Source organism: Mobula birostris, chromosome 3, assembly GCF_030028105.1.
Source record: "Mobula birostris isolate sMobBir1 chromosome 3, sMobBir1.hap1, whole genome shotgun sequence".
NCBI classification, from domain to species: Eukaryota; Metazoa; Chordata; class Chondrichthyes; order Myliobatiformes; family Myliobatidae; genus Mobula; species Mobula birostris.
This window is the reverse complement of record NC_092372.1, coordinates 177,037,865-177,059,250: the sequence shown is the minus strand read 5'-3', so window position 1 is coordinate 177,059,250 and position 21,386 is coordinate 177,037,865. Positions and strand designations below refer to the sequence as shown.

At 39.2% G+C, this 21,386-nt stretch overlaps 1 protein-coding gene across 3 annotated transcripts in view; it reads right to left on the bottom strand.

The window, feature by feature from the left end:
- mindy3 (MINDY lysine 48 deubiquitinase 3) overlaps positions 1 to 20,850 on the bottom strand; it is a 120,867-nt gene extending 100,017 nt beyond the window's left edge. Inside the window, exons 1-7 of one of the 3 annotated variants that reach the window (XM_072253736.1) lie at positions 20,625 to 20,850; positions 18,564 to 18,643; positions 14,276 to 14,336; positions 10,942 to 11,145; positions 4,940 to 4,991; positions 3,172 to 3,286; positions 2,793 to 2,866 (exon numbers count right to left, since the gene is read on the bottom strand). In XM_072253736.1, coding sequence (XP_072109837.1) covers positions 2,793 to 2,866; positions 3,172 to 3,286; positions 4,940 to 4,991; positions 10,942 to 11,145; positions 14,276 to 14,336; positions 18,564 to 18,643; positions 20,625 to 20,712 — 674 coding nt within the window. In that variant the 5' untranslated portion in view covers positions 20,713 to 20,850. Of the gene's footprint in view, positions 1 to 2,792; positions 2,867 to 3,171; positions 3,287 to 4,939; positions 5,011 to 10,901; positions 11,146 to 14,275; positions 14,337 to 18,563; positions 18,644 to 20,624 lie in introns of those variants that run through there. The other 2 variants (XM_072253737.1, XM_072253738.1) reach the window with 2 other exon arrangements.
- Between the last annotated feature and the right edge of the window lie 536 nt (positions 20,851 to 21,386).

Sequence of the window (21,386 nt, the reverse complement as noted above, 5' to 3'; positions counted from 1 at the left end):
AAAGAAATTGGCACGTAAACGCATGCGCACTGGTGCCCGCGCAAGGCTTCATGGTCATTGTAGTCTTTCTCGGGGTAAACCCAACATATTTGACTGCTACTCTTGTACATTGGCAACCCTACGACCCCCGCCCCCCCCCCCCCCACCCCCAGTCGGCCGGTCCGCAAGAATATTGTCAATATGAAACCGTTCTGCAGTACGAAAAAAGTTGGGGACCCCTGTTTTAAACTGTAAGTAGAAAACCATGTCTAAATTTCTGCCACACACACAAAATGCTGGTGGAACCCAGCAGGCCAGACAGCATCCATAGGAAGAAGTACAGTTGACATTTCAGGCCGAAACCATTCGTCAGGACTAAATGAAAGAAGAAATAGTAAGAGATTTGAAAGTAGGAGGGGGAGGGGGAGATCTGAAATGATAGGAGGGGGAGGGATAAAGCTAAGAGTTGGAAAGTTGATTGGCAAAAGGGATACAAGGCTGGAGAAGGGAGACGATCATGGGACAAGAGGCCTAGGGAGAAAGAAAGGGGGAGGGGAGCGCCAGAGGGATGGATAGCAGGCAAGGAGTGGGACAGAGAGAGAAAAAAAGGAAAAAAAAAATAAAAATAATAAATAAATAGGGGATGGGGCAACAACGGGAGGAGGGGCATTAACCGAAGTTAGAGAAGTCAATGTTTATGCCGTCAAGTTGGAGGATACCCAGATGGAATATAAAATCCTTCAGTATACCACAAAAATACCAGGTCGTACAGACTGTTCAAAAGCGTAACTCCCACAGGGTTTCCCCACAGGAAATTGCAGATTGCAATGATCGCTGTCCAAAAAAGAAATATAATTTATAGAATAGTTGGTAATTTGTTTGCTGCCCATAGAATGTTGTCATGTCTCACCAGTATAACAGAAAAGTGACGAAACAACCGATCGACAGCTGACACAATAGCCACAGCTCTGCACACAGTCCTTACACGTCTGGAGAAGGATGCTTATGTGAGAATGCTGTTCTTGGACTACAGTTCAGCATTCAACTCCATAATTTCCTCCAGGCTCAACAAGAAGCAATGAGACCTTGGCCTTCACCCTGCCATGTGCAGCTGGATCCTGGACTTCCTGTCAGATTGCCAGCAGGTGGCAAGAGTGGGCTCACTCACCTCTGACCCTCAACACAGGTGCCCCTCAGGACTGTGTACTAAGCCCCCACCTTTATTCTCTGTATACCCATAAGTGTGTCACCTCCCACAGCTCCAATCTAATTAAATTTGCTGACAACACTACACTGATTGGCCTAATCTCAAATAATAATGAGGCAGCCTACAGAGAAGAAGTCATCACCCTGACACAGTGGTGTCAAGAAAACCACCTCTCCCCCAATGTCACAAAAACAAAAGAAGAATGGAGACACACCAGCCCCTGTTGCCTTCAATGGATCTGGGGTTGAGAGGGTAAACAGCTTTAAGCTCCTCGGCATAAACATCACTGAGGATCTCACGTAGTCTGTACACACCAGCTGTGTGGAGAAGAAGGCACAACAGTGCCTCTTACACCTCAGATGGTTGAAGAAGTTTGGTGTGGGCTCCCAAATCGTAAGAACTTTCTACAGGGGCATAATTGAGAGCATCCGGACTGGCTGCATTGCTGCCTGGTACGGGAACTGTACTTCCCTCAATCGCAGGACTCTGCAGAGAGTGACGTGGACAGCCCAGCGCATCTGTAGATGTGAACTTCCCACTATTCAGGACATTTACAAAGACAGGTGTGTAAAAAGGGCCGAATGGTCTTTGGGGACCCGAGTCACCTCAACCACAACCTATTCCAGCTGCTACCATTCAGGAAACAGTAGCGCAGCATAAAAACCAGGACCAACAGGCTCTGGGACAGCTTGTTCCACCAGGCCATCAGACTGACTCATTCATGCTGATGCAACTGTATTTCTATGTTATATTGACTGTCCTGTTGTACATATTATTTGTCTAAATTGCACATTTAGACAGAGATGTAATATAAAGATTTTTACTCATGTGTGTAAAGGATGTAAGTAATAAAGCCAGTTCAATTCAATTCCTCTTAAGAGGCTATTTGGCATTATTAAATTTGATGACAATTTGAATATTACAGCTTTTGTTTATCTCAAGCAAGTTCTGAACGTGACAAAATATACAAAAGCAGTTACTTTTGTTATGATGCTAGCAAACCATATGTGCTATTTATACTATGTAGTGTGCTGCTGGTAATGTGGTTTGCACCTTGGTGCCAGAGAAAAGCTGTATTGTTTGCCTATATTCACGTAAGGTTAAATGATAATTAAACCTCAACAAGGAACGCAAGAAGAATTAGGTCAAGAGTAATTTTTTTTTGAAGAAGTAGTCATATCTAAATTGAAATAATTTCAGCTTCAAAGTCAAATTCTGTAGCCCACCCTATTACTACAGTTTTTTTTTAAATAAAGGAAATGGTTTTAATAACCATTGTTACAATTGTTACTATATCTACTAATTCAAACAAAAAAATGCTGAATATTCCACTGCACAAAGGAATATAACATTTCCAGGCAAAGTGGATTTGGCTTAAATAAAAATAGCTATTGAAGTAGCTAGTTGTACCTCTGAACGTTATTTTGCTATTTATCGTTTACTAGATTGCTATAAGGACCAATACTACTGTAATGCTCTATCACTTACCAAGTCCAAAAGAAGCACCACTTCAAAACTGGAAGTTACGAAACAGTTCTATGAGAAATTTACATTAAATTATTTCATATATTTACCTATTTCTTTATATCTTGTGGTTTATACCCACCTTCCATGACCATATACAGGATCTATTAAAGGTTCAGCTGCATCTTCAATTTCATTTCTAATGTTTGCAATACCCTAAACAACAATTAAAGTTATCTTAGAAAAATATACAATAATGCAAGGATAAATATAATTTAGAATAATTTCAGTCATGTAGCTACTAAACAAAAGGATAATGCACCAATAGTGAAGAGAATTAAGGAACCAATGGCTATAGTTGCAATCGGTTTTTAAAATATTCAATATAAATTTGAAAACAAGAAATCCAATTCATATTCAACTTTTAGTTCGAATTAGGCATTTGTTTGCCAAATAATTGACTCATATTACTTGACAAGTTCAGGTTATAATAAGGAACAAACATATTAAAGTGAACTAACCTTTGTTAAAATGACAGAATAAAGAAAAAGCAAGACTCCAAATCGATTCTTCCAGGTTGAATACTGATTTAAAACTGCCTCCTTCAATTCTGTCACACTTTCAAATGTACGCTTTCTGAAAAATTGATTGAATTGATAAATCTTAATAACTTAGTCATCTTCAAAATGTCATCTACACAAGATTCAAATTTAATAGGGTCATTAGAGGTAATAATAGTCTATCGGAGGATTTTTTTTAGAACTCTTATATATCACAACTTGCACTTTTAAGCAAATCATTCACTAATAGTAGCTTTACTTTTTTTAAAATCTTGTATCATTAAATAGTGGATGGAGAGAAAGAACGTAGTTTAATCAGCAAAAATAAAATCAGACAAACTTTGCACAATACTACGCCTTGATAAATGGGATCAAATAATTTAACTTGTATATGATGAAATCAGCTGAAAACTACTCTTATAAATTCAGGAAAAGATTCTGAATATGATTTCCAATCAGTATTGGTTCATGGAAAAACAAACATTGTAATTACAATGAAACTGCAATACGATAATCATGCCACTAACACACTGCAGTCTGAACTATGCTGAATGGAGTTCCAAATAATTACAACTGCAAAGTACATCTTCCAGTTCATTAGTGTATTGGGAGAGCAAGATATTAACACAAGACCTTTGCTACATCAAACCTACATTTAAAAAAAAGCAAAAAGACTAGCCTAAGAAATAAAAATATATCTCAATGATACAAGATACTCATATACCTGACTGAAAATTATCAAGTTAATTAGTATTAATTGGTTTTGTAGTACTCCATTTGCAAAAAAGCCAGGGACAAAGGACAGGATATTAGAAAGAATAAATGTATCATTGTTTACATACCAATTCCTGTAGATCAATTACAATATATAATTAAGTTGCAATGAAATGCAAAACTGCTTAATTTTTCTGTACACTGACTTGAAAATTGTCAATGTTTCCAAAACGCTGCCATCTGGCTTAGCTGAGTTCAGAGGCTCGTTTAAAATTATACCTTGCTACATCACATTCTATGAAATAGAATCAGCTTGAAATTCAGTCTTACTTTGAGTAAGGATTCCATTAAGTAGCAATGTGAAAAGTAAAGGCTCATTCTGATAATAACAGATCTGTATTTTTCATAAATGCAGTGGCTTGCTAAACACAAGTCTCAGCATTGTATTTCAGTTTATAATATATTTTAATGCACATTTAATGCATAATTTTCAATGAAGCTTAACATAATTTTACATGTATATCAACACCTTTCAGGTTTTTTCAACTTTGAACCTATTCGCTCGGTAACCCTTCCAGGCAGAAACAATTAAAAAGATAGGTAAATTTGTTTCTCATTCACGTCACAATATTATTAGTTATCCTAAAGACCACTTCTGCTGTTACATATAGATGATAAATTTGAATATGTATCAATTAGCTAATCTCAATAGAGATTGGGATTAAAATTCCACAAATTAGTTTAGCCTGGCAATAATCTTTAATACATCCCCAATTGTAAGCATATGCATATTAACATCCATGTATCATGCTAACAACATTTAATATGTATCTTAATTGTGCAATATTTCAGAGCAAGATTTCTTGCTTGCAAAATTACACTACTTTAGGGAAATAGCATCTTCAGGAAAGAAAGGATGTTGAAGAAAGAATGGAACAAAAATCAATTAGTACATAACATTACAATAAAAACAGTATTCATGCTCACTTAAGTCTAGTAGCAGTGAATTACTTACTGAATCAGTGTATGAAATCGCTCAGAGCCAAGCTCCTCTGCAGCCAAGGCAGCTATGCACAAAACCAGACACTTTTCAGCACCACAGACAGCAATAAAACAAACAAGATTATACATTGCAAAGCTGTCACAAAGCATTCAGTGTTAAGGTTAATTGAAGTAAATGGTGAGCAGTTTTTAAAGCTATTTTTAAACTGTTATGTATTGAAGATTATTAAAGCTATCCTTACATTTTTAAATCACAACTATAATTTTAATCACACTAATACACTCAGACCTCGCTTAATGCTGAGGATGCGTTCCTCGAAGGTGGAGCGCTATGTAAATCAGTGCTATGCGGGGTTATTATAACATTATGTAAATAGACATGTGCCTGATTTTTAAAAAATCAAATCTAAGATATATGACACTATTTTATGTACACACAGTAATTTGCGGAGTAACACACCATTAGGCCTAACCTGTACATCAGTGGAGCAGCAACACATTGCAGCAGCCGTGGAGGGAAGCAAGCAGTGGTTACATCTTAGAGGGACCAGGCTGTGGGTCCTCCTCTAACTTTGGCTTCTTCTTCTTCAAGTAGGCGTCGAGATTTGACTGCTTTTTCTTAAGTTTCCTCTCATGAAGCAATTCTCAGTTAACAGGAAATCATGTCGAAAACACCTCTCTTTGCCTTATCGTTTCACTCCCAGTCAGAGTCATTATCAATGAACCGGTCCATGATTTGTGAGATCATGGTGATGCTAGTGATGAGAAATTTTCTGCTGACATTTCTTGCTGGAGTTTCCTCTTCTCCATGTCCTCAGATTCATCCAGGATGTGTTGCTCTACCAATTCTCAAAGCTCTTTGTTAATAAGGCTCTCACCATGAGAGTGTAGTAACTCTTCAACATCACCAAATTAACATCCTCACGCCGTATTACTTGCAGTTCCACATCCATGCTGATGCTTTTCCTAGACATCTTACATGTACTCCCCTCACTGGAAGTTACAGGCCATTTTCCAGACATCATGGGTGAAAAAGATGGAATAAGTTTGCAAGGCAGCAAGAATGTTTACACACGCAGGGGAGGCAGACCATGAACGAATATGTGATTAGCTGTGAATGGCTCAGAACATATACAAAGCACTTTCATTGGCTGACTAAATGCTTACTGTAATGGCGACCACCCTTGAGAAGTTTTAAATGTTGTTTAGAATGAATTTTTGTCATCTAAAAAAATTTCAATAAAGAATTGAATAATCACATTGTAATGAATCAACGCTATGCGGGGTCTGAGTGTATTCTAATATAAACCACCAAAATCATTATAATATTTAGTAAACAAAAAGTGTTCAACTCTCATTAAAACTCATTACCATAAACATATTCCTCTAAGAAAGCGATCATTATGCAGCTCTTAACTCTTTAATGAAAACAATCAGGTGTTACTTATTAAAGAAACATGCCTCTATCAGGTTTTTCAGGACATTGGGTAGATAAGAGTAAAATTAAGTTATAAGCAGAATAATAAATTAACTCCTCAATGCATCCACCAAATCTTCCCTTTTAATTTACAGGCCCAATACAAGGTTTCCCTTTTCCATTAGAACCACCACACCAAATGATACTGACAACAAGTATTTAAAGTACTATTTAGATTGTGTTGAGTTGTGCAACTGGAAGCCAAAATCAAAATAAATGATGCCCAGTTTTGTCATTTGAGTCCAGATATTTCAAAATTGGTTTGTTGTTTTTCATCAGGCACATTGATCTCTTAATAGTAACAACGTAATGTGTCTGAACAACTTAAGCCCTGTCACGCTCACCTCAATAATATGCAAACGCTTTGAGAGGCTGGTCAAGGACTACATCTGCAGCTTGCTACCAACCACACAGGACCCCCTACAATTCGCCTACTGACGCAACCGAGCGACAGATAATGCAATAGCCACAGCTCTACACACCTGGAGAAGAGGGATGCTTATGTGAGAATGCTGTTCTTGAACTGCAGTTCAGCATTCAACACCATAATTCCCTCCAGGCTCGACAAGAAGGTCAGACATCCCGGCCTTCACCCTTGCTTGATCCTGGACTTCCTGTCAGATTGCCAACAGGTGGTAAGAGTGGGCTCACTCACCTCTGCCCCTCAACAGAGGTGCCTCTCAGGTCTGTGTACTAAGCCCCCACCTTTACTCTCTATATAACTCATGACTTTGTCACCACCCACAGCTCTAATCTGCTAGTTAAATTTGCTGACAACACTACACTGATTGGCCTAATCTCAAATAATAGCGAGGCAACCTACAGAGATGAAGTTATCACCCTGATACAGTGGAGTCAAGAAAACAACCTTCTCCTCAATGTTACAAAAACAAAGGAGCTGGTTGTGGACTACAAGCAGAATGGAGACAGGCTACCCCTATTGACATCAATAGATCTTGGGTTAAGAGAGTGAACAGCTTTAAGTTCCTCAGCATAAACATTAACAAGGATCTCACACGGTCTGCACATACCGGCTGTGTGGTGAACAGGCATAACAACACCTCTGTCACTTCAGACGGTTGAGGAGTTTGGTGTGGCCCCCCAAATCATAACTTTCCATAGGGGCACAACTGAGAGCATCCTGACTGACTGCATCACTGCCTGGTATGAGAACTGTACTTCCCTCAATCGCAGGATTCTGCAGAGAGTGGTGGAGACAGCCCACCACATCTGTAGATGTGAAGTTCTCACTATCCAGAACATTTACAAAGACAGGTGTGTAAAAAGGGCTCAAAGGATCATTGGGGACCAGGGTCACCCCAACCACAAACTGTTCGATCTGCTACCATCCGGGAAACGGAAGCACAGCATAAAAGCCAGGACCAACAGGCTCCAGGACAGCTTCTTCCACCAGGCTATCAGACTACTTAATTCATGCTGACACAAATGTATTTCTATGTTATATTCACTATCCTGTTGTACATACTATTTATTATAAATTGCACATTGAGATGGAGACTTAAAAGATTTTTACTTGCGTATATGAAAGATGTAAGTAATAAAGTCAATTTAATTCAATAGTGTCAACAAAGTCAACCTTGTTAAGCTGCATTTAACAATACATCACTCTCCACTGATCTCACCCATTTCACGAATTGCAAGCCCGAATAGCAGTCAGTAATAGTTCAATTTTTCTACCTACCAGGAGACAAAAAAATTCACCCTAGGGAAAATTTGGGCTCTGAAAAGAATATATTCCAATTTTCCTTTTAATTTTCTCCAAATGCTCATATGTTCTACATTGCAAAGCAGATTTTAACTTCTTTAGAACCACAGATTTCTAATACTTCAATTATTGATATCAGCTCTGGTCTGTAATTCTGCAGCATCTCTTTAAGACCATTAACAACGAGACTGCCAAAACTAAGTGCCTGAAAGGTTAAGATTAGGGTCAAGATTGTTTCTCCCCTTTTTCTTTAATATAACAAATATAGCTGCCTAAATTTTTTTCTTACCTAAAGGAACCAGGTCAATTCCCTTTCCTTTTCAATGTTTACCTTCCTTCTTACTCAATAATTACTACAGCACTAGGAAAATGAGTAGTGAAGCATTTGACCATTCAGACTATTTTCCCCATTCACAATATAGGCTGTAATGGTGCTACAAATTAACTTGCGTGCACTTAGTCCGGAACCATTTTTTATTGAACTGTGCAATTATTGGTAATTTTAAGTTTGTGTATATTGACATCCATGCATCTTACTAACAAGATCTAATATGTATCATAAATGTTTGTGCAATAGTTCAGGATGTCACTCCTTGCTTATGAAATTGCCAGATCCGATCATCCAAATTTGGTACACTGCTCTGGCTTCCCCCTCTGTATTCATTAAGCCCCAATATTCAAATTCACGAACACATCTAATGACTTGTCTTTAACAAATTGTGATAGAGAATTCTGGAGATTCACTCCTGGCTGAAAGACAGTCTACTCATCTTAGTTATAAATTACCTCTTATCCTTGGACCATGACCATTGGTTCCAATCTCCCCAGCGCCAGAAAGATACATCCTTTCTGAATCTGCCTGGTCCATTCAAGTACTCTGTAGATCACCGTGATATGCCCTCCCCCCATTCTTTCAAAAAGTTAAGTGAATGCAAGTTGTATCTTTCTTCTTCGATCAGCCCAGTCATCGCAAGAATGTCTGCTGAACATTCACTGCACTCCTTCCACAGCAAAAACAACTTCTGATATGTGGAGATGAAAACTGCGCACAAGACATTCCTACTCCTGCACTTGTCCTCTTGCTATGAAGGATAACGTACCACTTAGTTTCTGAATTACCTGTTGCACTTTCAGCAAATGGTGCACAAAAACACTCAGGTCTACTGCTCTTTACCTGCTACCCATCAGATAATTGGCCTTTTTTTTTTGCCTTCGAGGTGGGTAACATCATTTATCCACATTGTACTGCACCTGTTCAAATTACACAGGAGCTTCTTTTCATTCTAATAGCTCACATTCGCACACAGCTTTGCATCACTTGCAAACTAGGATATTACTCCACTTCCACGTACCCATCCAACATCATCTTATATGATACATTTATACTTCCTCTGACAGCTCATTCCAGGTATTCACAACCTTGTGCAGTTACCTCTCAACTCTTTTTTTTGTTAAAACCTTGTACCTATGCTCTCTCATTTTGGGCTCCCTGACCTTGGGGAAAGGATGATGATCATCCCTCTCACCTTACCCAGCGCAGGCAACCTCTCCCTATAATTCAGTTCCTTAGTTCAGGGAGCATCCTTGAAAACCTCTTCTGCACTCTCTCCAGCTTGAAAGACAAGAGTGTGTACACAATACTCCAAGTATAGAATTAAACAGAATGTGATTATTTACTGCAAGGCAGCTGGATGCAAAAGCACTGTAAGACCTCGGTTAAGCATAGCACTATTGAGACCTCATCCGGAGTTGAGAGCACAAAATTGGTGCTATCATTTATAGAAAAACATTGATCCCGAAACATCTTGAAAAGGTGGGTATGGAGAAGATCCTCTCCTCCTCCCCTTTCTCTTATAGTCCACTTTCCTCCTACCAGATTCCTTCATCTCCAGCTTTTTACCTTTCCTACCCACCTGGCTTCATCTATTACCTTCTACCTACCCCTCTTCCTCTCCCCTACCTTTTTCTTCTAGTATCTTCCCCCTTCCTTTCCAGTATTAAGAAGGATCATCGCCCAAAATTTTGACTGTTTATTTCCATGCACTCTGCCTGTCCCACCGATTTCCTCCAGCATTTTGTATAAATTGCTCTAGATGTTTTTAAGGTCATGGCCTGAGAACAACAGCTTAGAACATTATCTAAAAAGCAAGAACAAAAATATAAAAACCTTTTAGGAATGACATCAGTTCACAAGTGAAAACTGCACTGCAAGGGCAAGAGGCCATCCACAAATAATATCTGTTGTACTACTATTTGTCCAAGAGACAATAGCAAAACTGTGACACGTGCCAACACAGACTCCTGCCACACTATCCTGAGAAAGCAAGGCAGGAGCTCATGACCACAGTTACGTATGACATGGAAACTTGAATTTCACTCTTGCAGAAATAGCTTGAATCATGATGTGACTGACATTGAATTGAACTTGAAGTCTACATTTAACAATGATTAAGTATAATTTTCCATTACTTTCCTTGAGTTATTTTATTTCCATCATTATAAAAACAAAGAACAATTTCTCAACATTTTCAACTCATCCAGTACTGAAAAACAATTAAAACGACCAAGTTTGAATTAACAATATTTATCCAACATCTGAGCTGAAGTTATTTCTATTAAATATCAATATTACAAAATATAGCTATATTCTGCATGAAATCAAAATTAATGAATAGCTCCAGATTCAATTTAAGAATTGTAAACAGGCATGCAGACTGCACAAATTAGGCAAGCAAAAGCAAAATTATTTCTTTAAAAAATAGAAATATTCACCATCATATATAATTATTTATCCAAAAAGGTGGTTTCTTACAGAGCTGATCCTCTTCAGTCCCTTGACTGGACTCTGGCTGATTTTCAGAAATACTGGCATGTTCTTCTGATGTTTTTCCTCTTGCCCACATTACCAAACAGTAAGGACTGGAGTTGTTTAATCTAGCATTTTCTAGAATCTCAGTCAGAGTGAGGCAGAAAAGATGCTTAAGCTCTTCTTCTGAAATTGACAGAAATTTAAAACCTGCATTTGTAAGTAACATCATCAGCTAAACAAAATTTATCAGGCAGGGTAAAAGATCAATAATACAGTAATACTAGCCTTGCTTTTGTCAAAAGATTCACTTCACACCAACTGTTAATCTAGGACAGAATATCAGGAAAGAATGAATCTCTATGTACAGTTGCAAGAAAAAGTTTGTGAATCCTTTCCAGTTACCTGGTTTTCTGCATAAGTTATTCAAAATATGGTCTGATCTTCATCTAAGTCACAATAATAGACAAATATAATCTGCCTAAACTAATAGCATACAAGTGTCAATACTGAGTTCACCATTTAAACAATCACAGTCTAGGTTCAGAAAAAGGTCTGTCAACCTCTGGGTTAGTGCTTTCGACAAAAGCTATTTGGAGTCAGGTGTTCCAACCAATGAGATAAAATTGGAGATGTGGGTTGTAGAGATGCCCTGCCCAATAAAAAGGCACACCAAGTCAGGTTACTGACAGAGCCTGCTCTTCTCAAGAAAGATCTGTTTATGTGCACAATGGCTCAATCAAAACAACTTCAGAGGACCTTAGAAGAATAGTAGAGATGCATGAAGCTGGTAAAGGCTAGAAAAGCATTTCTAAAGACCTGAGGGTTCATTTGTCGACAGAAAGAGAAACTGTCTGCAAATGGAAGAAACTCAGTACTGTTGCTAATCTCCCTAAGAGTGCGCATCCTACAAAGGTCACACAAATAGTGAAATATGCAATGCTGAAGGAGATGAAAAAGAACCCATGGATAACAGCAAAAGACCTTCAGAAATCTCTACAACTTGCTAAAGTCTCTGTTCATGTGTCCACTATAAGAAAAACACTGAACAAGAATGGGGTTCAGGAAAAGACACTAGAGGAAACCACTGCTCTCAAAAAAAATTACCGCACGTCTCAGGTTTACAAAAGTTCACCTGGATGTTCCATAACATTTCTGGGACAATGCTCTGTACACAGATGACACAAAAGTTGAACCTTTTGGCAGAAATGCATACTGCTATGTTTGGAGGAAAAACGGTACTATACACCAACACCAAAACCTCATCCCAACTGTGAAGTACAGTGGAAGGAGCATCATGGTTTGAGCCTGCTTTGCTGCCCCAGGGCTTGGGTAGCTTGCAATCGTTGAAGGAACAATGAACTCAAAATTGTATCAAGACATTTGTCAGGGTAGCAGTCTGTCACCCGAGGCTGAATAGAAGTTGGATGATGCAACACGACAATGATCCAAAACACAAGAGTAAATCAACAGAATGGTTTAAAAAGAAGAAAATTTGTGTTTTGGAACTGCTGTGTCAGAGTCCAGACCTTAACTCAATTGAGATGCTGTGGCATGACCCAAAGAAGGCTGTTCATACAAGGTATCATAGAAATACTGAGGAACTGACACAGTTTTGTATGCAGAAATGATCTAAAATTCCTCCCCGGCATTGTACAAATCTGATCAGCAGTAACAGCAAACATTTGGTGGAGGCTACTGCTGCCAAAGGAGGTTCTACCAGTTATTAAGCACAAGGATTCACATACATTTTCCAGCCTGGACTATGAATGATTAAACAATGCGTTCAATAAAGACATGAAATGTACAATTGTTTGTGTTATTAGTTTAGGCAGATTGTGTTTGTCTGTTATTGTGACTTAGATGTAGATCAGACATATTTCATGAGTAATTAATGCAGAAAACCAAGGGTTCACAACCTTTTCCTTGCAAACTGTAGCTTCAACCATAAGGATTAGATATAACAAAACAGAGACATTTGTTGTTAGTTGAACAATAAGTGAAAAAAATTGAAAACTACATTTTATAGAATAATGGGATCTTTTAAAATAACATCCCAATTTGCACCATTTAAAAGGCATCAACTTGCCTGGATGAATGGCAGCAATGCCCCAGAACCTCAAAACTTGCCAGCACAAAGTAGCTGCATTTCTGGGTTGCTTAAGTGTTAACTTCCAGCAGTGGTGTACCCATCCAGGTTACTGATGGCATCTCACAAACCCACAATCTCTATCACATTACAACACTAACTACAGGCTACCATCTGTGTTGCAAACTATTTCAGTGGGGCAAAAACCTTCAACAGCCACTTTGCCAATACCCTCTCCAGAAGGAATGCTATGATAGAAGACAAGGTATAGGCAATAAAAGCTACCCTTGCCAGCCACATCCAATAACCAAAAAGAAGCCTTAACACAAAGATAGTGTGGGAGTTGTCACTTTTAGAGCAAACTGGGAAGGGAAAAAGAACCTCTCTAGAAAATTTATAAATAACATCACAACTATTTTTGAAGTCATTCTCATGACACCAGTTATCAGTTTATTTCCAACTCCTTTTTTCAGTCCTGAATTTGAATTTTTAATTTTCAATGACATAACTTTTGTTTATACTCTGGTTATGCTTCTGATGTTTAATCCAATGACATTCACTTCATGTACAGATACTCCTGCACCTGGGACCACATTATCCACATACAATCTATGTTAATAAGCTAATCTTAGGTGTATATGGCTATACTCAAACAATTACTTGTAAACTGTGTTTTATAGGATTACTTTTATATTTCTTATGTTTTGTTCTTTTTCTTTTTTTTCATTGTGCTATTTTTGCTTATGATGTGTTTTATGCTACATCGGACCTGAAGTAATAATTATTTCATCCTCTTTTACATTTGCGTACTGAAGAATGGCAATAAATGATCTTGTATTACTAACAGACCGCCAATCAATATCCAATACAAACTAACGTCTATTAACCTAGAAAAATTAATTGACTGGTTTTATGATAGATCCACAATGGCAACATCTTAAAACAATTTACTATTTTGATAGCTGGGACTGCTGCTATATGGGACACTTTGCAAGAAATAGACACCTTGCATATCAGTGTCGTTAACCAAACTCTGAGAAAAATGACCAGCTCATGCTAAATAGATCTGAATTGTAATAGGACACCACATACAGAATTTAAGTGGACAGATCAATTTAAAACTATTTGTAAAAATCATCTCATGCATGATTTAAAGTTTGCATAAAATTCATCTCACAGGAAGACACAAACAATTTCCATATATTTGAACTCCACAGGCCTTGGGCAAAATGATTGGTTAAGACATCATACCTGTGCAATTTCGCCAGTTTGGTTTTTCAGAATGAAACATAATATTCTTTAAAAGGTAAGCCTGAAAGCAAAAAAAAAAGCCAGAGCTAAATATGTGAACTGAATGTACTATCAGCTCAAACAAAATAAACCCCCGTGTGAAATCACATTACTAATTAATCAGCAAAATTAGTAATTTACCTTTCTTTCCCCATGGTCAGTTTTGCTTATATCAAATTAGCAAAGTCAAAAGTGCATCCAACAAACCATTGCCTGCAAGTACACGCAGATCAAATGGCCATTTTTTTTTTACCGAATTTAATAACATGAAATTTTCATTACCTTGTTGACCTGAAACTTTAAACCAGCTTTTCTCTTTCCAGATCCAGTGTAATTCAAGCATGTTTGGCAATATTTGTACTTAATAATTAAGTTAATGACCACGAAGCAGTCAAACACCACCAAATTAACACAAGCTGATTTATTTTCTATATAAACTGCAAATTTCAAGTCTTATTTGCTGTCAGAATATTTTAACCACAACCTATTCAATTTTAACTACTCCAATGATCAGACCAATAATTCTATTAGACCATTTTTAAAAACGGTACTCAAGTTTTGAGCAACTGCACATCTCAAACTTTGACAGTGTATTAATTTTTTAAATAATAGTTATAAAAGCTGTAAAACATTTGAGGATACAATAAATGTAATAAGAAATATATTTATGGATTTAGAAAGGCTACATAATTTAACACTTAAAAAGATGAAACTGCAAAATATCCTTCCAGCTATCCACCCCACATAGAGGACTGAAGACCAAATCAACAGCAAATAATACCACTTCAGAGATATAATTCAGAGATTCAGATTCCAGAATTATTTAGCGTTACTTTTCCACTTGATTTCCAAATGAAACAGAAAAATAGGGGAAGATAGAAACCAAAAGGGTTTAAAAGGATTTTAAAAAGGGTTCTAAGAGTAAACCTGGCAATTATCAGCCTGTGAGTTTAACGTCAGTAGTGGGTAAATTGATGGAAAGTATTCTTAGAGATGGTATATAAAATTTTCTGGATAGACAGGGTCTGATTAGGAACAGTCAACGTGGATATGTGCATGGAAGGTTATGTTTGACAAATCTTATTGAATTTTTTGATGAGGTTACCAAGAAAGTTGACGAGGGTAAAAATGTGGATTATATGGACTTCAGTAAGGCCTTTGACAAGGTTCCACACGGAAGGTTAGTTAGGAAGGTTCAATCATTAGGCATTAATATGGAAGTAGTAAAATGGATTCAGCAGTGGCTAGATGGGAGATGCCAGAGAGTAGTGGTGGATAACTGTGTGTCAGATTGGAGGATGGTGTGTAGCGGAGTGCCTCAGGGATCTGTACTGGGTCCAATGTTGTTTGTAATATATATTAATGATCTGGATGATGGGGTGGTAAATTGGATTAGTCAGTATGCAGATGATACTAAGATAGGTGGTGTTGTGGATGATGAGGTAGGTTTTCAAAACTTGCAGAGAGATTTAGGACTGTTAGAAGAGTGGGCTGAAAGATGGCAGATGGAGTTTAATGCTGAAAAATGTGAGGTGCTACATTTTAGTAGAACTAATCAAAATAGGACATGCATGGTAAATGTTAGGGAATTAAAGAATGCTATAGAACAGAGGGATCTAGGAATAATGGTGCATAGTTCCCTGAAGATGGAATTTCATGTGGATAGGGTGGTGAAGAAAGCTTTTGGTTTGCTGGCCTTTATTAATCAGAACATTGAGTATAGGAGTCGGGATGTAATGTTGAATTTGTATAAGGCATTGGTAAGGCCAAATCTGGAGTACTGTGTACAGTTCTGGTCACAGAATTATCAGAAAGATGTCAATAAAATTGAGAGAGTACAGAGGAGTTTTACTAAAATGTTGCCTGGGTTTCATCTCCTAAGTTACAGAGAAAGGTTGAACAAGTTAGGTCTTTATTCTTTGGAGCGTAGAAGGTTGTGGGGGGGACTTGATAGAGCTGTTTAAAATTATGAGGAGGATTGATAGAGTTGATGTGGTTAGACTTTTTCCATTGAGAGTGCGGAAGATTCAAACAAGAGGACGTGGGTTGAGAATTAGAGGACAAAAGTTTAGGGGTAACATGAGGGGGAACTTCTTTACTCAGAGAGTGGTAGCTGTGTGGAATGAGCTTCCAGCAGAAGTGGTTGAGGAAGGTTCTATGTTGTCGTTTAAAGTTAAATTGGATAGATATATGGACAGGAAAGGAATGGAGGGTTATGGGCTGAGTGCAGGTTGGTGGGACTAGGATAGGGTAAGAGTTCGGCCATATAATTTTTATATGGTTATAAAACATAGAACAGAAAATAGTGCTATCTTGCGTTCATGATGTCTATGCTGACCAAGATGCTAATATACACCAGTCTTCTCTTCCTGCACACAGTCTTAGATTTCTTCTGTTTATGATCCTACTTACATGTTTCTTAAACATTACTCTCATAGCTAGCAGCACAGTCCAAGCAAATACCACTGTCCAAAAGCAAAATTGCCATATAAATCTTAAACTTCTCTCATCTCAACTTACAGCACTGTCCTTTAATATTTCATTAATCTTATGAAAGACTCTTCATGTCTGCCCTCTCAAATTTAATGCACTTCTATCTGCTCAGCTTCTGACCCTTGAGAGAAAATAATACAAGTTTGTCTAACCCCTCTTTATAGCTAATACAATCCAAACCAGATGTCCTCTTTTGCACCCTCTCCAAAGTTTTCACATCCTTCCTTTGGTTTGGTGACCAGGACAACATACAATACTTCACAGAAACATAGAAAACCTACAGCACAATACAGGCCCTTCAGCCCACAAAGTTGTGCCGAACATGTCCCTACTTTAGAAATTACTAGGGTTGCCCACAGCCCTGTTTTTCTAAGCTCCATGTACCTATCCAAAAGTCTCTTAAAAGACCCTATCATATCCGCCTCCACCACCATTGCCGGCAGCCCATTCCACGCACTTGCTCTCCGTAAAAAAACTTACTCCTGACATCTCTGTACCTACTCCCCAGCACCTTAAACCTGTGTCCTCTTGTGGCCCTGGGAAAAAGCTTCTGACTATCCACATGATCAATACCTCTCATCATCTTATACACCTCTATCAGGTCACCTCTCATCCTCCGTCGCTCCAAGGAGAAAAGGCCGAGTTCACTCAACCTGTTTTCATGAGGCATGCTCCCCAATCCAGGCAACATCCTTGTAAATCTCCTCTGCACCCTTTCTATGGCTTCCACATCCTTCCTGTAGTGAGGCAACCAGAACTGAGCACAGTACTCCAAGTGGGGTCTGACCAGGGTCCAATATAGCTGCAACATTACCTCTCGGCTCCTAAATTCAATTCCACGACTGATGAAGGTCAATACACCATATGCCTTCTTAACCACAGAGTCAACCTGCGCAGCTGCTTTGAGCGTCCTATGGACTCGGACCCCAAGATCCCTCTGATCCTCCACACTGCCAAGAGTCTTACCATTAATACTATATTTTGCCATTATATTTGACCTACCAAAGTGAACCACCTCACACTTATCTGGGTTGAACTCCATCTGACACTTCTCAGCCCAGTTTTGCGTCCTATCAATGTCCCACTGTAACCTCTGACAGCCCTCCACACTATCCACAACACCTTCAACCTTTGTGTCATCAGCAAACTTACTAACCCATCCCTCTACTTACTCATCCAGGTCATTTATAAAAATCATGAAGATTAAGGGTCCCAGAACAGATCCCAGAGGCACACCACTGGTCACCGACCTCCATGCAGAAAATGATCCGTCTACAACCACTCTTTGCCTTCTGTGGGCAAGCCGGTTCTGGATCCACAAAGCAATGTCCCCTTGGATCCCATGCCTCCTTACTTTCTCAAACTTCAAACGTGGCCCAACTAGAACCTTGAAGAAATTCCAACTTTTATATATTTGGTGCCCTGACTGAAAGCAAGCATGCTGTACACCACCTTATTTCTATTGCTACTTTTAGGTAGCTTTGAATTTCATGGAACAATTGTGCGTCTGAATTATTTTACAAATAAAAATTACGTCGTTAGTCAAACCACCATGCCAGCAAAATGTATGAAAAAGTTTAAAAATGGAAATTCATTGGAAGCTACAAACAAGTCCTTGAAGGAAACACTTGAACTGACTTCTGATAATGCACATTATATAAATAAGATATATTATATATATAAATATATACTGGATTACCAAGTAAAATTGCAACACATTTAACAGAACTACAGACTTTAAATCAATGCATTATACCTGAACAGGTGCTATCACTGCACAGGGTCCACCTTCAAACTGTTCCAAGGCTGTTGCTTCTGATTGACTTAAAACGAAGCCTACAAAGGAAATTTTAAAAGTGATTAAAAACACTTGCAATGAAATGAACAGTCCACAAGAACTGTCAGAAGCATATAGAATTTACGACACAAGGCTATCCAGCCCATTATTTCCATGGAGATGAATTAAAAGTTGCCCAGCCTAATCTTATCACCCAGCAGGCTGCCCCATTCCCCACAGGTCACAGTTCTTTAAATACATTAATGGCTTCTGCATTACCAAGTTTCTGAGCAACAGGGGCCAGATCCAATTCATCTCCCTTGATTCAATTTTAATCTATGTGAGACCATATCATCCTCTCCCCAAACTCTGAATGGATCCCAGTCCCTTCTACTTAAGCTAAACATGCCCCAAATAATTTTAACCTCAATTTAGTTTCTCATCAGCCTCCTGTCTTAAACAATTCTGGGCTATTCGATCCTTCCTGTAACAGTGATTAGAACTGCATAAAGCATCAAACTATGAGCCAACTCACTGCATTATTACTGCACGCCTCGGCTTAAAGGAAACAATCCCATACATAATTTCAAATATTTTATTGACTTACTCTACAGCTTCAAGTATCTGCAGAATACACACCAAGGTCCCTCTGTTCTTCCAAACCTCAGTATCCTACCATTAATTTCCTGATACCTCAAAATAATGACTGCCATAGTACCCACAAAACCTGGGACAAATGGCTGGATTATGGAACTAAATAAACCACAGGTCCAGGAGCATCCGTGGAGGCACAGGAATAGTTGATGGTTCAGGTTTCAACACATCAACCATCCTTTTTGCCACCACAGATGCCACTCAGGCCATCTAGTCTTTCCAGCAATTTATTTTTTGCTCCAGAAACCAACATCTGCAGTTCCTTGTCTACTCTGCTAGTTGGAACAACTGCGCGCACACTGCCAATTTTAAATAACAAAGTTGGGAAACTCAAATGGGCTTCAGTATTTCAGTGAACAGTACAATGTCAGTTGCATGACACAGGAGCAGTCAAATGACTATTTAACCAAGCCAATATACTTACTACAAGAAAAACACAAACATTTCCTTTAAGTCACTGAATCAGAATGCTGTGGTACTGAAATAGACCCTTCAACCCATCAAGTTCATGGCAAACCTTTTGACCATGCACGCTAATTCCATTTGGCTGTATCAGTATTTACAGTGACTTTTTAATATCTGAACGTAAAACTCGAACTACCAAACACTTCAGAGTGCTCCATGGCCATGCGATTAGGAGGAATACCGCTGTTAGAAAAATCAGAGTATCTTAAAACCGGGCTGCAGTCTCTAGAGTAAGGCTGACTCCGGGTCTTTGTGTTGAAACGATAATGTCATTGCTGTTTCACTGATGACAGCTGACAAGCTGAGTGCTGCCAGCATTTTCTTTTTATTACTGGCTTGTAAGTGGTTACTACCACAAGCAGCAGAGTTGAAAATGCGCCAACTGAAAAGGCAGATTGCAAAATACAGACAATGGAAGACAAGAATGGAAAGGGCACAATAAAAAAAGCAACACACAAAATGTTGTAAGAACTCAAGCAGGTCTGGAGGAATCTACGGTAATGAATAAACAGTCGACGTTTCGGGTCGAGAACCCTCTTTCTTAAGGAGCCTTTGAAAGGTCTCGACCCGAAACATCGACTTCATTTCCACAGATACCGTCTAATCGGCCGAGTTCTTCCAGCATTTTGTGTGTGTTGCTTTGGATTTCCAGCATCTGCAGAATTTCTTGTGTTTATGATTAATAAAAAATAACAGTCGAGAGTGAAAGTAGCGATACAGTACATCTCCTCACTACCCAGGGAGAAGGAAAACAGGGTGAGGAATGAATGTTGGACCAAGCCGGTTGCATGAGGAAAAACTGGAGCTGAATGAGGCTTTGAGCATCGCTTAATCGGCCGGGACTATCGGGTACTAGCGAGGCGTCGGGCCTACCGCCTCATCAATCAGGCTGACTGAGTGAACTCAGGGTGGGGCCGCTACCTTGGGTCCATCTGCGGAAGACGGAATCGGAGAGGCCGCCGCTCGGGCGCCTGCCCCACACTAGCTCGGCCAGCTCAACGTTGTACATCTCCCAGCCGGAGCCGACCGCTCAGGCGCGAACCGTGTTGAATCGGTTGCCGCTGAATCTATCAATCCAGCTTCCCCTGCTCAGCTCTGTGCCGCCAATATCTCAGGGGCGCCGCCACATCCTGACCCTCCTCCTGGCGCAACCGGAAGCCAGCATTCGCGCATGCGCAGTTCTAGATCGCATAGCAACGAACCTCTACGCACGGGCACCAATCAGCACCGGCGATAGGAGCCGATGGTTGGGACCCGTGTTCAGTTGGGGTTTGCGTGGAAGTTCGCTGCGCCTTCTGAAGTAGATTCTGTGGAAAGTTTCGCTGTATGTAGCAGAAACTCAAATAGTAGGTGGCAGGACGCTGAGGAGCATTGCTGTACAGAGGGATCTTGGGGTGAAAGATCCATAAGAGTGGTAACTCAAGTTTGATACGGTGGTAATGAAGGTGAATTCCATAGTTACCGTTGTGATTAGGATGCTGCCTGTTAAATATTGACGAGTTATGTTGCAGCTAAAACTGCACGATGGCTCTGACGCCTTTCATCATGAAATATTTCGAAAGGCTGCTAACACAACTCAAAAGCTCCATTCCTGCCGCACTGAACACTCGCCAATGTGCTTACCAACAGAACCGCTCTACAACAAATGTCAATCGTGTCTGTAATGCAGCTAGCCATGACACA